Raw genomic sequence first — 22,928 nt, 5'->3', positions numbered from 1 at the left:
TAGGTTTAGTGAACCCTTTTTAGTTTAAATTTTAAAGTGATTTACAGAAAAATTTAAAAGGATGGTAAAAAACAGCTTTTACATTTTAATAATCATTTTAAACGAGTAATTTACTTTGTATAAAATAGTTTGACACATAAAATCATAAAAGATAAATGTCATGTAACCTTTTAGCAAATCAAGATGGTCCAAATTCTTGCCACAGAATATTTGTTAAAGGTCTTTCCTGTTTAATGACTAAATGGTGGCTTACTGCATATCTTCTGTCCTTAAGAAGGTATTGTTGGGTCAGGCGGTGATGGTGCAGGCCTTTAATCCCAGCACTCAGGAGGCAGGGACAGGCAGATCTCTGTGAGTTTGAGATCAGCCTGGGCTACACAGCAAGTTCCAGGACTGGCTCCATACATAGTACAGAGGTCCTGAGTTCAATTCCCTGCTCACTACCATCTATAATGAGATCTGGTGCCGCTTCTGGCCTGCAGGCAGAACAATGTATATATATAATAAATGAATAAAATCTTTTTAAAAATGTATTGTTGTTGGGGGGATGGAGCTGGAGAGATGTTAGATAGTTAAGAAGAGCACTGGCTGCTCTCCCAGAGGCTCTGGGTTTGATTCTCAGCACCCTCATGACAGCTCACAGCTGTCTGTAACTCCAGTTCCAAGATCAGACACTCTTAGACATGCATGTAGGCAAAACACCCATACATAAAGATAGATAGATGATAGATAGATAGATAGATAGATAGATAGATAGATAGATAGATAGATAGAATTGTTTGCTTATCAGTTCTTGAGCTTAAGAAAATTCATCTTAAGAGTAGTGTCACCTGAAGACTTACAGATTCACTTATATAAGAAATTGAATACGTTTTTTAGAGCCTGGAATGCTGTTCTCTCTGTGCATATCTTTTGATTCTAATAATTAAAAAAATTATTCCAATAATTTTTAAAAAACTTCATGTGTCTGAGTGTTTTATCTATAATGTATCTCTGTGAACCGCGTACACGCCTGATGTTGGTAGAGTCCAGAAGAGGGTGTTAGATCCGCTGGAACTGAAGTTACAGGTGCTTGTGAGCCACGTGGGTGCTGTGAATCTAACACAAGTTCTCTATAAGAGTAGCCAGTGCTCTTAATCACTGAACTGTCTCTTTAGCTCCCCAGTTGTAATTTTGAAACAACTTTATCTGCAAGTTTTCTTGTCTTCGTTACTATAATTGGAAAATGAAAATCTGAATTTTCATTTGGCTTAATGAAGCCCAAAAGCAGAGTATAATATTTTGGGCAGTTCTAAGGTGATAACATTTTATTTTACCTTTGTTTCATTGTCTTAGACCATTCCTTTTATTGTGGTTATCTCTTTATTCTGGTCTTTTTAAGCATAATTAAGAAAAATTGACATTATGATGAGAATTCAAATCAATGATAAATTATGGAGTTCAGGATATAGGGGGAAATCATTAAGATCTCAATTTTTATAAATTTAAGAAAGAATTCAATGAACCCAAAATGATAGTTACAAGATAATATACACTTTTTTTAACATTTATTTGTGGCTATGTGAGGGAGTGAAGATTAGAGAACTTGCTAAAATTAGGTCTTTCCTCCCATCAGTGAGTACCAAAGATAGCACTCAGGCTTAGTGGCCAGCACATTGACCTGCTGAGCTTTCCCGCTGACTCTATTCTATATTTTAAAACTTAAAATTTCTGTTTGTTCATATGTAGGACTAGAAGGAAAGCTGTTATGAATGTTTTTATCTTTAGCTATAATTATTTTCTAAAATTTTTTTAGCTAGTACAGAGTATACAAGCAGAGCATTAAAGTTAATGATACCTTTGACTTTTGGGGGTGTTTAATTTTTTTTTGTCTTGTATGTATGTATATATGCTTTTCTGCATGTATGTTTATTGCATGGTTTCTGGTGCTTTGGGGAGTGAGGTAAGGGGATGTTGAAACAAGGTCTGCCTGTGTAGCCTTGGCTGTCCTGGAACTCTAATAGACCAGGCTGGCCTTGAACTCAGAGATTAACGTTCTTCTGTCTCCTGAGTACTGGGATTAAAGGCTTGTGTAACCAGACTCTGTGCCTGGTGATCTTGGAGTTTAGAAGATAGTGTCAGATCTCCTGGAATTGGAATTACAGGTGGTCATGAGCCACCATATGGGTCTTGGGAACTGATCCTGGCTCCTTTTCAAGAGCAAGTCTTTTAACCATTGAGTCTAATCTCTAGCCAGTGGTTCTCAACCTTCCTAATTCCTTGACCCTTTACTACAGTTCTCATGTTGTGGTGACCTTCAGCTATAAAATTATTTTGTTGCTTCTTTGTAACTGTAATTTTGCTACTGTTGTGAGTCATAATGTAAATATCTGATTTGTGTGATATCTGATATGCAACCCCTGTAAAAGGGTCATTTGAACTATAGGTTTGAAAACCCCCGGTGTGGGGATACTTTGGCTCAAGCCTCGGGATAACTTGACCCTCCCCCCCCCCAAGGAACTCATGAGAGACCGTCCTTGCTGCAATCACATGAGGTTTATTGACAGGGACCAGCGCTGGGGCCGAGACTCATATCCCATGCAGGGGAGGAGTTAGACCCCGAGTAGCTGGGAGAAAGGGTATATAAGAGAAGAAACCACAACCCAGTGGTTTACTTTGGATTACTTCCAAAGGGGGTAGGGAAGGCGTCATTGGAAAATTCCGAAAATACCAGTGACAATCACAAGGGGTAACTCCTTGTTTCTCAAGATTATTCTCAAGATTATAATCTAACTTTATCTTCAGCTAGTTCCTGAAACAGAGTCACTGAACCAGCTAACCTAGATTTTTGCCTCTTCTCTTCCTTCTAGATATTTGGCTCTATTTTTTCCTGTTAGAGGGGTCTGGATTTATCCGGGTCTTTCATCTCCCCACTTCTTCTAGTACCTAGTTCTAATCATAGAACTAGATTTCAGTATCTTCTTGACCTCTTAAAGTGCTGTATTTGTGGCGTAACATCAAAATCTGAACAGCACTTATTCTTTCTTATTCTTTATAGGTCTTACATGGACCTATAATCAGTAGCAGAAGCAAAATTAGGAATGGTCCCATAAGGGAAGATATCAGAGTAGTCATCCAAGGAGATTAAACCAGCTCTCAAAACATCCTTGATGCGCTTCTCTGTCTCTTTGTCTTTTGTCTAACCTTTCTCTAAGTTTACTCATGGAGTCTTTAATTACTTCTGAATGGACCACATAGAAACAACATTCCTTTCTGAGAGCGGCGCATAATCCTCCGTCTTTTAAGAATAACAAATCTAATCCCCTTCTATTCTGTAAGACGACTTCTGAGAGGGAAGTCAATGACTTCGAGTTTGAAAATAGATTGTTCTAGAGCCCTCAAATCTTCATCCATGGCTATTCTCAATTCATTAAAGTACTGAGGGGCCTGTATTAGAGCAGCAGTACCTGTCCCAACACCGGCAGCTACCCCAAGGCCCAGGATTCCTGCTAGTGTCAGAGAAATAGGTTCTCGTCGAAAGTGAGTTGGGTGCTTGTCAAACTCATCTTCAAACGTGTTAGCTGGATGATAAAAGACCCTAGGTACCAGTTGTACAAGCACACAGTAATTTTTGGTGTCATTAAAAACCGATGTCGGCATACAAGGTATCAGGCCTGTAGTACAAGCCCACCATTTACCTAAACTGGGAACCAAGTACCTGGTGTCAGGAGTCTTAGGGCTCTTAAGAGTCTCATTACATAAACGTTTGTAGGCAGCCGGTGGATTTCCCAGACATGTCCCTACACCTCAATAAGAGTCAGCCTATGATTAGTCCCCCAAACACAAGCCTCCTGATGGGTGGTGGTGTTAAAAGCCCTGGATACTGCAATTTCTTCATAATAAGGAGGTCCTGATGCTAAGCAAAGCCAGCAGGATTCTGTCATGTTGGGGTTCATTTGATTCAGCATAAAGAATGCCCCTCGTATGAGGTTAAACAATCTCTGTCCTGTGGACGGAAGGGTCAGGGAAGTCATGTTTGCCCCAGGCGAGGGTCTGGGAGTTGTGGTCTTACTAGTGGATCCCTCCTGAGTTCTTGGGGGCGTCTAGGGCTGGGGGACCCTGTTCAGTCAGTACCTGATTGGGCACTATGGGCTGTCTCACTAGACTCTCAATCTTCTGTCTGATCTTGAATATAATACCGTCATCTATCCTTTCTTTATAGAACCTAAGTCCAATAATATCCCGATATCCAACCCGTAGCCTTCTTCCCTGATTCAGTAAAATTTATCTGCAGGGGGTGGCACCAGCCTTGATCCTTTCTTTATAGAACCTAAGTCCAATAATATCCCGATATCCAACCCGTAGCCTTCTTCCCTGATTCAGTAAAATTTATCTGCAGGGGGTGGCACCAGCCTTGGCAGGCCCCCTGGCTCAGCTCCTTCCATTTGGAGAAATCTGAGTGCGAATAGTTGGCCCAACTGAGATGTAATCCCAGGAAGAGGAGGGTTTCCAGTAGGTGTCGCCAGTGGTTTCACATCCCCAGTTTTTACAATAGAAATGATAACTCTCCCCATAGGTAGGGTTCAGGCTCCAATCTTGATGGAGCCCAGAACAAACATAGAAGGATAGGGAGCTTAGCATGGCTCTTCTGTCTGGACTACTACACCCCCCCCCCCATGGGCCTAGAACCCATCATCCTGGAGGGGAAGCCTCTGTGGTTGGTCTAGAGGTATCAAAGTATCCTTCAAGTTCCCAGGGGTTGGGGACCCCTATAGTCAATTTACATAAGTCTGGGTAGAGAGTGGGCCACCATGTTCCTGGAGGAGCCTCCCTTGTGAGTTCCCATATGACATCCCCTCCCCCTGTTAGGATCTGCCAAGTGATTGAGTCGTTGGGGCACATGGGGGTTATTGTTCTTCACCTGAACTGGGTTTAGGTACACGACGCAGATGCAGGTTAAAGGGTCCATAGTTTTTCCAGTTTCCATTCATCTTTGGCCGGTGCAGGAGCTCGTTTCACGTGGGAGGTGTGTATCCAGGCTGAGATACCTTCCACCTTCACTGCCGTGGGAGTTGTCAGGAGCACTAAGTAGGGTCCCTTCCAGCGAGGTTCTAGGTTCCTGACTCCATGTTGCCAAACTAGTACAGCTTCTCCCACTTGGAAATGGTGCGGCACGTTTGGGTCCCCAGGCTTGTATGCCTCTTTTAGTTCTTTCCAGAGCTGGTGCCTTATTATTTCAAGGGCCGTCAGGCGGGCAGATAATGGTCTAGGAAGAACAGCATCAGGATTATGTATCCCACCCGCCTCAGTAAACGGTGGCGGCCCCCAACATAGGATATCATAAGGGGTGAGTTTAAATCGCCCTGGGGTGTTTCGAACCTGGAACAGGGCAAAGGGAAGGAGGGCTGTCCAGTCATTTCCGCTGGTCTCTAGGGCCAGTTTTGTCAGTGTCTCTTTTAGGGTTTTATTCATCCTTTCTACCTGACCTGAGCTCTGGGGTCGGTAAGCACAATATAGTTTCCAGTTGATCCCCAGTTGGGTGGCCAGTCCCTGACTTACCTGGACAACATTATCGGGTCCATTATCAGACCCGATTACCTTGGGTATCCCAAACCTTAGGAAGATTTCTTCTATGATCTTCTTAGCCACCACATTGGCGGTCTCAGTCCTGGTAGGAAAAGCTTCTACCCAGCCTCAAAAAGTATCTATAAAAACTAATGAGTACTTGTTACCATATCTGGCTGGCTTAATTTCTGTAAAATCTACTTCCCAGTAGGCCCCAGGCCGGTCGCCCCTGAGCCTCTTCCCAGGAGTATATATGGAGTGTCCTGCATTAGTCATAGCACAGCTTTTGGCTACTTCTTCTGCCAAGTCAAAGAGTCCTATACCATAATAGGAGGACCTAACCACATCTTTTAGTTTCTTGGCCCCCAAGTGGGTCCAGGTAATGTAAGTTGGTAACATACTCGTGCTTTTCTTTTTGTGGGAGGACTAGTTTTCCTACTGCCCTATGTGGTGTTTTCTTTATCAGTCCTAATTTGCCCATAACTTGATAGTCCTCGGGGGTGTATCTAAAGTTGGTTTCACTGATATCATGATAATCTTTAGGCTCTTTGACTGCCAGGATCATTGCTTCTTGGGCCGCCTGTTTAGCAGTTAGGTCTGCCTTCTGATTTCCTTTAGCCACAGCATCTCGAGCTTTTTGGTGTCCTGGAGAATGTGTGATGGCTACCTTCTTTGGCAAATGTATGGCCTCGAGGAGGCTCAAAATTTCTTCTTTATTTTTTATGTTTTTTCCTGCATATGTCAACAGTCCTCTTTATCTGTATATTGCTCTGTGTATATGGGCAGTGACAAAAGCATACCTGGTTAGTGTTATGCCCAAATCCTTGGGGTTCCCACAAAAGCCAGCAAAGGAGACTGAGTCCCATATGTAAAAGCAAAGAGCCTTTATTTTAATCAAGTTTGCAAACTCGGTCTCTCCGCATGTCCAATGTATTGGAATATCCAGAGAGCCCCAGCTAAATTAGAATTGGGTTTTTATAGTTAAGTGGGGGTCAGGGGTCTCTGAGGTTCAGGACCCCTGATTGGCTGACATTTGTCTAGGGGTGTCCTGGTGAGGTGCATTGGCAGGTGATCCTATCTACAGCGGTTGGAATGTCAGGCATTTCCTTTGAATGGTCTGCTCTTGGGTGGGGTCGGGTAATCTCAGTTTGTGGTGTTTTCCTGCTACCAGGGTAAACTACTGAAACTCATGCCTCTTATTTAAATTTATCAATGGCCTGAGTCCCAGGTGATAATGGTTGGAAGAAGTTCCTTTGGGTGACCTGCCCAGACTTAGATTATCATGGCTGGCCCCCACAGTTAGTACCTTTGCATATGTTCTAATACATATTATTGGACTAAGAAGTACTCATAACTCTTAGAGGTTTTTTTTTTCTCTTAGAGTTTTTAATAATGTGTTTTATCTTTTGATTATGTGTTTGGCTATGTGCACATGAGACCAAAGGATATCCAGCAGCTTAGGTTATAGGCATTGGGGAGCTGTGGACATGTGTTCTGCAAACTAAACTCAGGTCCTCTGCAAGAGTAGTACATGCTAAGCCATCTCTCCAGCCCCTAGAATTCTTATTTCTACAACTGATATGTGGTCATAGGTGATTCTTATACCTAGCTTCTCTTGGCTGCCATTCCAGATCCCCTTTATTCTCTGCAGATACCTCAGGTGATCCTGGCTCTTTGTTGACTCACATAGAGAGGGTCAAGACCTCTGTCCTTTTTATTATTATTATTTTAATTTCTTATATGTATGTGTGTGCCTGTGGAGGCCAGAAAAGGATTCCTTGGAACTAGAATCACGGGTGTCTACGAGTCACCTGATAGGGTTCTGGGAACCGAACTCTGGTCCTCTGAAAGAGCAGCTGTCACTCGTAACTGTAACTGCTCAGCCTGTTTTATCTTGTGGGTGTGTCTTTGTATGGTGTGTGACATATTTGTGGATGCACATGCTTGGATGTGTATAGAGAGATTGATGTTGATGTCTTCCTATCATAGTCTGTATTTATGAAACAGAATCTCTTGCTGAACCCAGAGCTGGTAATCTGGCTAGGTTAGCTAGCCAGTTTGTCCCAGAGATTCCTAATTGCCTCTTGTGCACAGACTGCCACGTCCACTCTTGTTTGTTTATTTATATTTTACGTGTATTAGTGTTTTCTTACATATATTTGTGGACCATGTGCTTGCTTGTTACCTGCAGAAGTCAGAAGAAAATGTGAGATCCCCTGGAACTGGAGTTACAGGTAATTGTGAGCTACCATGTGGGTGCTGGGACTTGAACCCAGGTCTCTGCAAGGGCAAGTGTTAAACCACTGAACCATCACTCCATCTCCCCCATCCAGTTTTTATGTGGATACTGGAGCTCTAAACTCCAACCCTCACTCTTGCACCACAAGCATTTTATCCATTGAGTTATCTCTACAGCCCTTCCATTGACTTTAATCTTGGAGCACAGAAGTAGTAAGAGCTGTCTTAAAGAATCTCTCACGTTTCTTGAATAATTTCTCAAGACGTTTGTACTGTTTACCTCATGTGGTCCAGCATTCTCCCAAGAGGTAGGATTAGCTGAATGTAGTGGTACAAGTGGTATACACCTGTAGTCCCAGAATTTACACAGAGCAGGAGGGTCATGGCTTCTAGGCCAGCTTGGGCTACATGCTAAGACTCTATCTTAAACAAACAAACAAACAGGATCGGTTACTTCCAGCCAATACAGTACCCTCCATTTTTGTTGATTCAGAACCTCAAAGTAAAGTTGTGATCTCAGCTTCCATTTTATAGATTTAGTGTTGGCACCTTGTTGTAGAAGTATTCCCCCCCCCCCCCATTGAAACTAAGACTTTTACACTAGCAAAGCCCAAAGGGACAGAGATTGGGAGCTAAGTATTTGCTGAAATTAATTTTTTTACTCTTCATTGGTTTCCCACATAGTGAATCAAAAACCCTTCATTTAAAAAAGCATGGAAAAAATGTCAACTAAATCAGAAACTTTGTTGTCATCCTAAACACGTGTGTGTGTGTGTGTGTGTGTGTGTGTGTGTGTGTGTGTACGTACGTACTGGGCTTCACTCACAGTCACCATGGGATGAACCCTGCTAGGCTGTCTGTTCATTCTGCTGATGATTCCTTTGTGTAATCTCATATAATCCTGTTTGTCAGTTTGACAATTATATGTTGTTGGAATTATTTTCTTTTCTTAATATTTATGTTTATGCATATGTGTATGTTCTATATGTGTGTGTAGGAACCCTTGGAGGGCAGAAGAGGAGTTGCAGATACCCAACATGAGGGTGCTGGGAACTGAACCTGGGCCCTCTGCAAGGGCAGGAAGCACTCCTAACCCCCAACCATCTCTCTAGCTCCTCTAAATGCTTCCCTTTTCACACTTACTTAATTCCTGCTGGCTACACAATGCTGTCAGTTCTAACTTTACATCACTCACTTGATCTCTTTTTTACAGTTTCTTATCAGTTTTGTTGGTATCACCTTCCTTATCTGAATTGTTGATTATGAGTTCTAGGCCAACTGAGCCTATATAATGAGGCCCTGTCTCAAACAAAACAAACAAGATCTATTACTCTGTAAGCTTTCGTCCTCTTCATCTTTTTTTTTTAACGAAATGAATCTTTTATACGTCAGATTGTATTTAGTGACTCTAAAACAGTTGCAAAATTATTTTAAACTCTGTATTAACCAGTCAAATTAATCAGTCTTACAGAAATCCAAAGACAAAAGTCTTTAACAGATTAGAAATTTATTCTCTTTCAAGATTTATACAATGGCTTAGAAACTTGGGTTCCTTATTGTTTACTTCACCATTACTTTGGATATTGCCCTTATTTACATGCATATAGTTGTTTGGAAGCAGCATAAAAAGAGGAAGTGTGAAGAGGAGGATAAGCCTAATATAGACAGGAACCACCCAGAAGGATGTGTCAGTCACTTTTAGTTCTTTTGCTAGAGCTTGGTGTGAGTTCTAGCTACAAGAGAGGTTGAGAAAGAGTCTCCAGTAAGACTGAAATTACAGTAAGGCTGGATTAGAGTTGGAGAAGGGGGAGTGAGGATTGGCTCTCATCAGTAGACAAACGAAAAGGTTGTCTAGAGACTGACACTCACCTACCTCTTTGCCTTATTCCTTTGCGTGCTGTCTTTCTACTCATCCTTTCCCAACTCCCCAACACTTCAGCCACACTAAACCATTTGCAAATATGGTATGTGCTTCTCTGCCCCTTTCCTTCTTATATTGCTTTCTTAGCCTGTCAAAAGTTGCCTTTCAAGTCTCAAGTGAAACATTTCTGCCCTATAAACCATTTATAGGGTGGTTCCTCTCACCTGGATAGTGCTGACCATTCTCTAGAAGCCTGGTGTCTTTTTATTTGTTGACACTTTATCTACACTTACTATTTTTTTATTTGATTGTAGATCCTGAGGGCCCTGATGACATTATATTTTTTTAAAGATTTATTTATTTAATGTACATTGGGGTTTTGCCTGCATGCATGTCTGTGTGAGGGTGTCGGATACCCTGGAACTGGAGTTACAGTTGTGAATTGCCATGTGGGTGCTGGGAATTGAACCCAGGTCCTTTGGAAGAGCAGCCATCTCTCCAGCCCCACATTTTATTATCTCGTCTGTGTTGTATACTGCCTGTTGGAAGGAATATTTCTTTAATTATTGGGTGGTCCATAATCATCAAATTTCTGTCCAGACTTTCTAAAACTTTAGAGAACACTTTTAAAATATGCCTGGTATGTGTGTGTGTATGTGTGAGAGAGACATTTGTTAATCAAGATTTTAGTTCTGGTTCCAACAGTATTTCTAATTATATTTTCCTACTAATTGTTCCATACTTGGTTTTTAGTTAAAATATTTAACCCTAAAAATACTCATAGTTATGGAATTTTTTTTCTGTTAAAAAGGAGTGGACTATTCCATGTATTAAGGCGCAACACTTTTAATTGCTTTTTAATGTTTCAGTAGATCATGACTGGCTGCAGATTGGTTGAAGTGGATTAGATAATGCCGGCATGCTTTCTAAATCTAGACCTAAAATCTTCCAGGCACTGCTGCCTTAACATTCCGGTTTCTGAGAGGTGACATGGGATTTGCTAATGACTGAGTCACTGTTATAAACAAAGTCTAAGACAAGAGTGCCTTCAGTAATCTTACATGGAGAATTTTCTTTTCCTGCTTTACTGTCTTGAGTAATATCTTTTGTTTTACTTGTAGATTTGATGGTCCTCGAAGATTTGAGGATTTAGGGTCAAGGTGTGAAGGACCGAGACCCAAAGGGCCTCGTTTTGAAGGAAATCGCCCCGATGGGCCAAGACCCAGATATGAAAGTCACCCAGCAGAGGGCACTAAAAGCAAATGGGGAACGATTCCCCGGGGTCCAGCATCTCAATTTTATATAACTCCCAGTACATCCCTAAGCCCTCGACAGAGTGGACCACAGTGGAAAGGCCCCAAAGCAACTGTTGGACAGCAGCATCAGCAGCAACCTAAGTCACAAGCAGAGCCTCTTTCAGGAAACAAAGAACCATTAGCAGACACAAGTAGTAACCTGCAGAAGAATTTTAAAATGCAATCAGCTGCATTTTCCACTGCTGCAGATGTCAAGGACACCAAGGCGGCTCAGTCGAATGAGAATCTAAGCGACTCTCAACAAGAGCCACCTAAAGGCCAAGTCTCGGAAGGGCCCATAGAGCCTTCTAATTGGAACCAGAATTCTCAGACTATGGAGACTGGAATGGACAAAGCCCAAGGCGTTACTCGGCCTGTATTCCTTGCAAATAAATCTGTACCTACTCCAGCTACCTTCTCCTTCAAATTAGAGAACGTGGTAGGAGGAACAGCAGCAGCATTGACTGTAGATAATGGTTTCAAAACTTTGGGTGTTGGTTTGCCCCACTCAGAAAACAACCAAGGAAAAGGTCTGTCTCAGCCAGATAGCAGAGAAAATAGATTAGAAGGCAATAAAGGCAGCAGCTCATCTTACAGAGATCCTGGGCAAAACAGAGTGGAAGGTACACAGGATAAAGAACTAGTAAACAGAGGCCGTTGCCAGACAATTAGTCAAGGCCCAGGACTGGTCAAAGAAGAAGACTTCCATGATAAGATGATGGGGAGAAGAGAAGACAGTCATGAGAAAATGAACAGAGAAGGCAGTCGGGACAGGGTGTTGGTGAGGCCGGGAAGCAGTCGGAACAAAGTACCGGGTGGTCCACAAGACAGCCAGGACAGTAGAGATGGCAGCCGAGAAAGGGGGCCACCTCTCAGGGGTGACAGTCAGGAGAGAGGACCTCCTCGAAGGGCTGGAAGTAGAGAGAGAGTACCACCCCGAAGAGCTGGGAGCAGGGAGAGGGGACCAAGTCGGGGACCAGGCAGTCGAGAAAGGGGACTAGGAAGGCCAGATTTTGGTCATGATAGAGTTCCATTCAGACCAGAACCGGGAGATGGTGGGGAGAAAATGTATCCTTATCACCGAGATGAGCCTCCAAGGGCTCCGTGGAACCATGGAGAAGAGAGAGGACATGAAGAGTTCCCGTTAGATGGTAGAAATGCTCCACTTGAGCGAGAAAGACTCGATGACTGGGATAGAGAGAAATACTGGAGAGAGTGTGAACGTGACTATCAAGATGATACACTAGATCCATACAGCAGAGAGGACAGGTTCTCAGCACCACAGTCTCGGGCTCATGATGGAGACAGGCGAGGTTGGTGGGATGATTGGGAAAGAGATCAGGACATGGATGAGGGTTATGGTAGAGAAATGGACAGGGACTTAGACAGAGATGTGGATCGGATTAGAAGACCCATGGATATGTATGATAGAAATGTGGATAATGAGTGGGACAGAGATTATGGGAGACCGCTGGATGAACAAGAATCACAGTTTCATGAACGGGATATTCCATCTCTTCCACCTTTGCCACCCCTCCCACCTCTTCCACCTTTGGATAGATACCGAGATGATAGATGGAGAGAAGAAAGAAATCGAGACCATGGGTATGACCGAGATTTCCGTGATAGGGGTGAGTTGAGGATTCGAGAATATCCAGAAAGAGGAGATTCATGGCGGGAAAAGAGAGATTATGTTCCTGACAGAATGAACTGGGAAAGAGAACGGTTGTCAGACAGATGGTACCCATCTGATGTGGATAGACATTCCCCCATGGCGGAACATATGCCATCCTCACATCATGCCTCTGAAATGATGGGGTCTGATACAAATTTAGACTCTGACCAAGGCCTTGGAGGGGTAATGGTACTCAGTCAGAGGCAGCACGAAATCATTTTGAAAGCTGCACAAGAATTGAAAATGCTTCGGTAAGTTCACTCCTTAAGATCGTTTCTTTTAGTTCGAACAGATTTTCATACTGTCTTTTTTTTTTTAATTGTTTTTAATGGTACTCTTTTAAACCTTATTCTTATCACATACTTTGAATTTGTATTTCTGGTTATTCAGTGCTGTTTGGGATTAGGATGGGTATTTGGAAACTGTTAATGATGCAATATGCTCTAGGATGTGCACATTGATTGCTGTTCTTGGCCTTTGTGGATGTGTTGCTGGCATATCTTGAGTGTGCATGTTTTAAGTGTTAAATCTCAACCTTTCAGGTCTCTGCGTTTCATGGGGCTCGTCGTTTTCAGTAGGCAGGTTGTTCTTTGGCATTGGATCTGATAGGCTTCATAGTCTCTAGTCTTTGATGTGATGGTGGAAGGCACTTTAGTTTTCTCTGCTGGTGTCTTTTCTTGGGAGTGTCTTCAGATTTGTCTGACTACTGATACTTGTTTTAGCGGTGGTCATCTTTCCTTTTACCTGGAAGCAGGTATTTCTTCCTGTATTTTTATTGTGAAGTTGGATTTTTTAAACTCATATTCAGCTCTGTGGGTATAATATTATATAATGTTTCTCATATTGTTATAATAGTAAGGTTATTTTTGGTTTTGGTTTTGGTTTTTTTCCAAACAGGTTTTCAAGAAAATAAATGGCTAAGGTTTGATAGATTCTAATGTGTTTGTTTCATCTTTCAATTTTGGTCTACATTTGCAGGTTATGCTAATTGAATTTGTAACTGAAGCATTACATTAGTACTAGAAAAAAATGTGACAACAAAACCTAATTGTAGTGAGAATGCAGGGCAGTGTCCAGGGGGCAGATGGTTTCTTCTTTACCCATGGAAGAGTCTGAGGTGGTCTTTTTCTCTAGGTTACTCATGAGCATGATATAAATCTTACTCTAGAACATTAGCTACTTGCTTCTAAATTGTGGGCACTTTTAATTTACATGTACTCTGTGCTGGGTACTGCGCTGATCCTCTCATCTTAATAACCTTATCTGTCTAAAGATTTGTAGAGAAAATAATATCATTCTTATTTCAAAAATAACACTAAGACTTGGTGAAATTCACTTGACTGTTAAATGCAGACCCAGAATTTGGACCCTGACTCTAAAACCTATGCTTTTATGGCGAGCAAAAACTGATTGGTGATTGGTTATTAAACTTCCAATTTCTTTCCTTTCCATATTTAAAATTACTTTTCCATGCATTGTTGCTTTGCATAGAATTGCTGATGCAAGGTGCTGCTCATTCATCTTTTTTCCTTTCCTCCTCTTCTAGGCAACAAAACCTGATCTAAGTATACGGAGTAATGGATAATAGTGGTTGTAGTTGAGAATACATGTTATATTATGCCTTTATAAAAGCAAGGGATATCATAAGCAATATTTACATGAGCCAGTAACAAGCCTTATGCACTTTGTGTCCATTTGAGTGACAATATTTTACATAAAGAGAGATTGTAAAAATTCTGGACAACTTGTAATAGACATTGTAAATGTAGAAGGTGGGGATTGTAAGGAAAAGTAAAGGAACTTTAGGGATTAAAATAAAGAGTAGAAATTAATCATTAGGAATACGAAGTACTGTTTCTAAGAATATAGACTGGCAAGTGTTCTCACCATCTAAAGCAGATAGTAAACTAAAATGCTCTTAAAAGTCAGGCAAGTGGGACTGAAGAGATGGCTTAGTAGTTAAGAGTACTGACTTCCCTTCCAGAAGAGCAAGGTTCGATTCCTGGCACCCCTTGTGGCAGCTAACAACTGTTTGTGGCTCCAGTTCCAAGGGGATCCAGCGCCCTCTTCTGGCCTTCATGGACACTGCATGCACATGTAGGCAAAACATTCAGACACAAAATAAAAATAAATATTGTAAAAAAAAAATTTAAGAGATGTGCAACAAAAATGAATGGCAGTAGACCAGGTAGAATGCTGGAACTTGGTGAGAATTTTGACGAACTGCTTCATCTAACATAGTCAGCCATGGCTCCATATAGCTAGTTGATGTCATGGGAGCATGTAGTGTCTAATATTAATCAAAACTTTAAAAACTCAACTTGTATGTGACATATTTCCTTTGTAAATAATGACAATAATGTACATAATGAGAGACAAGTGTGGTGGTACATACCTGTAATCCCAGTGCTTGGGACGTGGAGGCAAGAGACTGATGAGTTCAAAGTTATCTGACCAGTTTGAGCCCAGCCTGGAGTACATGAGGCTGTTTCACACCCCATCTTCCAAACAAAATAGGCCTCCAAAAGCCTTCCTAGACTGTATTTTACTCACAGTCTGTAACTTTAGAAGAATTGGAAAAAAAATAGGAGAAAACTTGGGACTGGTTAAAGGAGAAAAACAATGGGTAGGTAATGTACTAAGGAGGCAGGTTGTAGAGTCTGTCTTTGAAGATCATTGATAATTTGTGATTATAGATCTCAGAGAACTGATGGGTTAGTTGTGTAAGAGCACAAAAATGTTGCTGCCACAGAGGTGCAATATGGGCTCTGCACAGAGTTTTAGGATACAGTTTTTTTTTTTTTTTGCTGTTTTTCTTTCTTGTATTTTTTTTATAAAAAATGGTTTAGTCATAGTTGTTTAGGGATGGTGTAAACATGCTTTAAGTACAATGGCAATTTCATTTGTTTACAGAGAACAGAAAGAACAGCTTCAAAAGTTGAAAGACTTTGGGTCTGAGCCACAGATGGCTGACCATCCACCACCACAGGATTCAAGACTACAGAATACATCAAGACCTGGGATATATCCGGTATGGGAAAATGTGTGCTCAGAAAATAAAGTGGCTTTTTATATAATCTTTTACTGCATATGTTTATATAATGTTGGATTTAAAAATTGCAGTAAGAGCCGGGCGGTGGTGGCGCACGCCTTTAATCCCAGCACTCGGGAGGCAGAGGCAGGTGGATCTCTGTGAGTTCGAGGCCAGCCTGGTCTACAAGAGCTAGTTCCAGGACAGGTTCTAAAAAAAGCTGCAGAGAAACCCTGTCTCGAAAAACCAAAAAAGAAAAAAGAAAAAAATAATAAAAAAATAAAAATTGCAATAAGCATAAATTTCCATTGTAAAAACATAAATTTTGAAAAAGTGGAAGCATTTGAACATCTTTCAAAGTAGTTAAACATATGCAAGAATCTCTCCTTTCCCTAAGCTTTGGTAGATAGACCAAGCACCCTTGAGCTATGTAACTTCATGTTCTCTGGATTCTCCTCAGTACTACACTCTTCCCAAACAAACCTCAACAGTTTTCAAGTATAAGAATTTGCTGGCACGATAGTACTTTCTGCCTAGCTGAGTTTGACTGTAGGATTTTCCTAATACTTGTATGTTTGTGTGTGTGTGTGTATCTACGCTTGTGAGGCTAATGCTTCTTCTGTATGTGCACATATGGAGAGCAGAGATCAATTTGAGTTATCTTCCTCTTTCTTGCCCAACTTTTATATAGTTTTTTCTAGATTGTTTGGGTAGCTAGTCTTCAAAATCCATCTGCTTTCATTTCCCCAGGTTATAGTTATTGTATGCTCATGCTGCTATGCCTACTTTTTACTTGAATGGTCTAGAATCTGAACTCAGGTCCTACTGCTTGCACAGCAAGTATTTTACCCACCCCCTCCCCCATCTAATCTGTTAATTTCAAATAGATCTGTGCCCCATCTGGGTAGGGCTAGATTGAGGTCATAGTGCTCCTTTTCCATTTAGATGAGAGAAGGTCTCTTAACATTATAGCTTGAACAAACAGTAGCAAGAAAGAGTTGAGTGAGCCAGTTATGGTGGTACATGCCTTTAATTCTGATACTTGGGAGGCAGAGACAGGTGGACACCTGTGAATTCCAGGCCAGTCTCCACTATGTAGTGTAAAAGCCTGTCTCAAAGAAAAAAGTTGAGTGATTAAGTTCTCCTATTGCTTTTTTTGGCTTTTTTTCTTACATTGTTTGATTTTATCTTTGACTTGGTGATGTTTAACATTTGTGTGTTTTAGGGGTGGGGGGGCATACCATAGTGCCCATGGGAAAATCAGAAGATAGCGTTTTAGAGTCAGTTCTTCCCTTCCACCATGTGGGTCCCCAGGGATCAAACTCAGGTTATTAGCTTGGCAACAGGTACCCATCTTGCCAAGTCTTTTATTTAAACATGTGGGGGTTTGGGGGAGAGTACAATACTGAGGACTGAATCCAGTGTGTTGCTCCCTGTAGGCAAGTGAGCTGTCACTGAGGTGCATCCCCAGCCCTTATTACTTTTTAAGTTAAAATTGTTTTTAGATTTGTTTAGTGTTTGTATGAATAGTTTGCCTGTGTGTGCATTTGCATCATGAGCTTGCCTGGTGCTCATGAAGGTCAGAAGAGGGCTTCAGATACCCTGGGACTAAAGGTAAAGATATGGATGGTTGTGAGCCTCCCTGTGAGTGCTGGGAATCAAACCTTAGCCACTGTAAGAGTAACAGGTGCTCATAACCACTGAGCCAACTCTCCAGCCCCACTGCTTAGCAACTGTAGATAGAAATAATAAATTTCTATCACATCAAAAGAAGTTCTCTCATACTCTTGTGTTTTGGGCAGTGCCTGCCTTCTACTCCACTTTAGGCAGTACTAATATGTATTTAACCAAACACATTTTATTTAAAAGATTTATTTTCTGTGTGTGAGTGTATGTCTGTGTGTGTTGAAGTTTATTGCATGCTGTGGGTGCCTTCAGAGCTCTGAAAATGATGTCAGATACTTGGGAACTAGAGTTGAAGGCAGTTGTGAGTCTGTTGGTGGGTGCTGCAGACCAAACTCTAGTCCTAACTGCAGGGCCATCTCTCCAGTCCCACATTCTACATAATATTTTATTTATTCATTTATTTTGTGTGTGTGTGTGTGTGTGTGAGAGAGAGAGAGAGAGAGAGAGAGAGAGAGAGAGAGAGAGAGAGAGAGAGAGAACATGGAGGTCAGAGGACAACTTGTAGGAATTAGTTTTCTTCGTTTATACCATGTGGGTTCTAGAACTAAACTCAGGTCCTCAGGCTTGGAGGCAGGTGTCTCTATCAGATCACCCTCCAAATGACATTTTTGTTTTGTATTTATAGGCAGGGTTTCTTTGTGTAGTCCTGGCTATAATGGAACTAGCTCTGTAGAGGTAGGCTGACCTCAAACTCACAGTGATTCACCTGTCTCTGCCTCCCAAGTGCTAGCATTAAAGGTGTGCACCACCACCGCTTGACGTAACATTTTTTTCTCGTTTAAGTAAGCTTTCATTCCGTAGCCATGGTAGGTTCAGAACTCACTGTGTAAGACTAGGCTGACCTCAAACTCATGGAAATCCACCTGCCTCTCCTCCAGAGTACTGGGATCAAAGGCATGTGCCACCATGCCTGGCCTTCCAAACATTTTTTAAAACATCAGCCTTACCATCTGCTCCTTAGCTTCTGCCTGCTTAGGGTGAAGCTTGGTTGGTAGAATGCCTGCCTAGTAGGCATGAAGCCCTAGGTTCAGTGTCCAGTGCATCAGGTTTTTATTTTGGATATCTTAAATTCCTAAAGTGTGAAACTTCAGTCAAAAATAAGGCCTTCTCAGATGTGTGGTGCCTTTAATTTCAGCACTGAGGAGACAGGGGTAAGTGGATCTCTGTGAGTTTGAGGCCAGCCTGGTCTACAGAGCAAAATTCCAGGACAGCCAATAATACAAAGGGAAACCCTGTCTCAAACAAAACAAAACAGAAAGACATTCTCTCTGCTTAGATAATGTTGCTTTTTAAATCTATACCTGCCAGACATAGCCAGAGACAATTGGTCTCATATTTGTTAATAAAATTAAGTCTTGACCTAACAAATAAACAATAAAAGCATTTAAAACTTACTCTTTTTTGTTTGTAGAGCTTCTCTGTGTAACAGTTCTGGCTGTTCTGGAACAAGATCTGTAGACCAGGCTGGCCTCAAACTCACAGAGATCTGCCTGTATCTGCTCCAAGTGCTAGGGTTCAAGGCATGCGCCACTACCACCCGATTTAAAACTTAGTCTTTTATTTTATTTATTTAATTTTTTGCCACTACCACTCGATTTAAAACTTAGTCTTTTATTTTATTTTATTTATTTAAATTTTTTTTTGTTATTTTTCGAGACAGGGTTTCTCTATAGCTTTGGAGCCTATCCCGGAACTAGCTCTGTAGACCAGGCTGGCCTTGAACACACAGAGATTCGCCTGTCTCTGCCTCCCAAGTGCTGGAATTAAAGGCATGCGCCAGCATCGCCCAGCCTAAAACTTAGTCTTAATACAAACAACTCTCTTATATAGTTGTATAACATCTATACCATAACCAGTACATATTTTTTAAAGATTCTTTTAAGTGTATGTGCATGTCTGTGTGACTATGTCATGAGTTATGTGGGTGCTCTAGGCCAGAAGATGCCCTGACACTGGTGTTATATATAGTTGTGAGCCGCCTAGTGCCGGTGCTGAGAACTAAGTGCAGGTCCTGTGGAAGAGCAGCGAATGCTCTTAACTTCCTAGCCATCTCTACAGCCTCTTTGTACACATTTGGTAACTAATAATGTTGTTTTTTCTATGCTGCTAGGTGGTAGTGGCGCATGCCTTAATCCCAGCATTTGGGAAGCAAGAGGCAGGAGTTGAGGCGAGCCAGGGTTACACAGAGAACCTGTCTTGAAAAATCCTCCCCCCCGCAATTTTTACCCATGTTAATGAGTATTAGTAAAGTCTATTTTTTCTCAAAAGCCCGATTTCATTTTTAAAGTATGCCTTTTCTTAAGATTTATTTATTTTTTTTTTTTTGGTTTTTCGAGACAGGGTTTCCCTGTAGTTTCTAGAGCCTGTCCTGGAACTAGCTCTTGTAAACCAGGCTGGCCTCGAAACGCCTTTAATCCCAGCACTCGGGAGGCAGAGATTTATTTATTTTTAATTTTATGAGCATGAACATTTGCCTGCATTTATGTAGTGCACACTTAGGTGTAATGCTCACAGAGGCCAGGGAAGGATGGCAAATCCTCTGGAACTGAAGACAGATGGCTGCTGTGAGCTGCCGTGTTTGAGTCCTCTGGAAGAACAGCCAGTGCTTTTAAACATTGAGTCATCTCTCCGGCCCCAAAAGTGTAATTTTTAAAATACAGCGTACAGATGAGTAAATACATAAGTAATATATACTGTTCGTTTCCAAGGTCAAAAATAGCAGTCAGTGAAAAATAAATAGACCACAACCTATAGACTAAGAAAATGTTTTGAGCACTTTACTGACTGAGCAATCTCCTTCGTGCCTCACTAATTTTTAAACTAAATCCTTGAGCACATGTCACTGTCATCTAATTTTAAAACATCTTATTCCAGTAAAATATTTGTGCCATCTTATAGTTCTTCCTTAACCTCAAGCAGTACATTTTCTGTCTCTGTAGTTTTGCTTCTCTGAGTATTTCATATACATTGAATCTATGTAACATACAGTCCGGTATTTCTGGCTGTTTTCACTTAGTATAACATTTTTGAGTTCACGTCATAGCAAGAGTTGATACTGCATTTCTTTTTATTCTAGGTAATATTCACTGTGTATATGTATACCACATACTGTTTATTCATTCACCAGTTGCGTGACATCTGGATTGTTGACTTATACTGTGAATATTTATGTGCTAGTCTAGTTAGAGTAGTTGCCCTTTTTATGTTTTGCATTTTGTCTTTCGAGACAGGGTTTCTCTGTGTCTAGAACTCACTTTGTAGACCTGGCTGACCTTGAGCTTACAGAGATCTGCCTGCCTCTGTGCTGAGACTAGAGGTGTGCACCACCACCACCTGGCCAGGTAGGCTGGCCTTAAACTCATAGAACTCCACGTACCTCTTCTCCCAGAGTGCTGGGATTATCAGTGGCATAGCATTTGCTGAGGTTTTTCTTTATCTTTGAAGCAAGGTATCATAGTCCAGGCTGGTCTCAAACTTGCTATGTAACTGACTATGGCCTCGAACTCATCCATCTCCATCCACCTCCCTGGAAGGATGAATGGGTATGCCTCCATACCCAGCTAGAGTTATAAAAGTTTTATATATTATGAATTCAATGGCTTTATTAGGAATGCCATTTCTATAGTTAGGTTTTCCTTTTCTGTGGCCTGTCTTCATTTTCCATCTAATGTTTCTGTGTCTGTGTGTGTTCACAGATAACGTGTGTACATATATATGGAAACCACTGGTCAACCTCAGTTATTGTTCCTCAAACAACTGTATACTTGTCTTTTAGATGGTAGATATCTCACAGACCTGGGGCTCACATTTAGGCTAGGTCTCCTTGTCAGGGAAGCCCCAGGGTCTGCCTGTCTCTGCTTCCCCAGCTGGAGGAGTACAAGCATGTACCACCATTTCCAATTAAAAAAAAAGTTTACTTATTTTTGTTTTATGTTTGTAAGTATTTTGTGTGTATGTTTGGGCACCAAATGCATACTCTAAAATGTCAGAAGATATCAGGTTCCTAGAACTAGAGTAAGCCACCGTGTGGGTCCTGGGAATTGAACTCAGGTCCTCTGCAGTTAACAAGTGCTCTTAACCACTGAGCCATCTTTCCAAACCATGCCCCAAATTTTCTGTTACTTGAACTCAGGTCCTCATATCTATTGCATATGGTGATAGCTCTTTTTTTCTTTTTCGGTTTTCAGCAGGGTTTCTCTGTGTAGCTTTTGGAGCCTGTCCTGGAACTCATTCTGTATTCCAGGCTGGCCTCAAACTCAGAGGTCTGCCTGCCTCTGCCTCCATTAAAGATATTAAAGATAAGCCACCACCGCCCAGCCTCATTTTTTTTTTTTTGTTTAAAAAAAGTTTTTTGAAACTGGGTGGTAGTGGCACGCACCTTTAATCCCAGCACTCTGGAGTCAGAGGTAGGTGGATCTCTGTGAGTTCAAGGCCAGCGTGGTCTCCAGAGTGAGTTCCAGGATAGTCAGGACTGTTAAATAGAGAAACCTTGTCTAGAAAAAAAGAAAAAAAAAAATGAGACAGAGTTTTAGTATGTAGTCTTGGCTGGCCTAGGACTTTCTATGTAGACTATGTCAGCCTTGAATTCACTCTGTTAAATCCAAGTGTTGGGATTACAGGTATACATCACCATGGCCCAGGAGTGTGTGTGTGTGTGTGTGTGTGTGTGTGTGTGTGTGTGCCCACAGAGACCAGAGTTCTTGGGTTCTCCTAGAGCTGGAGTTGCAGATGGTCCACTCAGCATGGCTATGAGGAAGTGAGTTTGTATCCTGCAAGAGCGGTGCATGAGCTTAACCACTGAGCCTCCTAGTGTCTTTAAAAACATTAAAGCTTTACGTTTTGAATATATCTTGTATATTAATTTTTTCATTGAGAACTGGATTTTAATTTCCACTCATCTGCGACAGTGTATGTGGTGACTAGCTTACTAAGCCGTTTACTTTCTTCTAGCCTCCAGGATCCTATAGACCACGCCCTCCTATGGGTAAGCCACCAGGGTCGGTTGTAAGACCCTCTGCTCCACCAGCAAGAACATCTGTTCCTCTGACTAGGCCACCTGTGCCAATACCACCACCGCCTCCTCCGCCTCCACTACCACCACCTCCTCCTCCAGTTATTAAGCGAAAACCTATGAAACAGGAACGCTGGGACGAAGATTCTTTCTATGGGCTCTGGGATACAAATGTTGATCAAGGACTGAATTCAGAATTTAAGTCAGACACTGCAGCAATTCAGTCTGCTCCGGTATTACCACCTCCACCTGTTCATTCTTCCATCCCCCCTCCTGGCCCAGTGCCTATGGGTATGCCACCAATGTCCAAACCACCACCAATGCAACATACAGTTGACTATGGCCATGGCCGAGGTGAGTATTGATGGTGAACATATGGTTGGGGTTTTACAGAAATTGTTTGCTCATTAGTGATTTTAGTTTTGTGAGACAGGACCTCTTAGCCAAGACTGGTTTTAAGCTCACTGTATAGCAAAAAGCAACTTGGAAAGGAAAGGGTTTATTTGGCTTATACTTCCACATTGTAGTCCATCATTGGAGGAAGCTAGAATAGGAGCTCAGGCAGGGCTGGAACCTAAAGTTAGGAG

At 41.7% G+C, this 22,928-nt stretch overlaps 1 protein-coding gene across 2 annotated transcripts in view; it reads left to right on the top strand.

The window, feature by feature from the left end:
* The window catches only part of Ylpm1 (YLP motif containing 1), a 75,887-nt gene that overhangs the window by 25,924 nt on the left and 27,035 nt on the right, over window positions 1-22,928 (top strand). The window contains exons 5-7 of one of the 2 annotated variants that reach the window (XM_038337715.2): window positions 10,765-12,864; window positions 15,527-15,644; window positions 22,281-22,695. In XM_038337715.2, coding sequence (XP_038193643.1) covers window positions 10,765-12,864; window positions 15,527-15,644; window positions 22,281-22,695 — 2,633 coding nt within the window. The remainder of the gene's footprint in view (window positions 1-10,764; window positions 12,865-15,526; window positions 15,645-22,280; window positions 22,696-22,928) is intronic. The other variant, XM_038337716.2, reaches the window with a different exon arrangement.

This window comes from Arvicola amphibius, chromosome 7, assembly GCF_903992535.2.
Source record: "Arvicola amphibius chromosome 7, mArvAmp1.2, whole genome shotgun sequence".
NCBI classification, from domain to species: Eukaryota; Metazoa; Chordata; class Mammalia; order Rodentia; family Cricetidae; genus Arvicola; species Arvicola amphibius.
The sequence above is the reverse complement of the archived record's forward strand: the minus strand, read 5'-3'. Positions and strand labels throughout refer to the sequence as shown.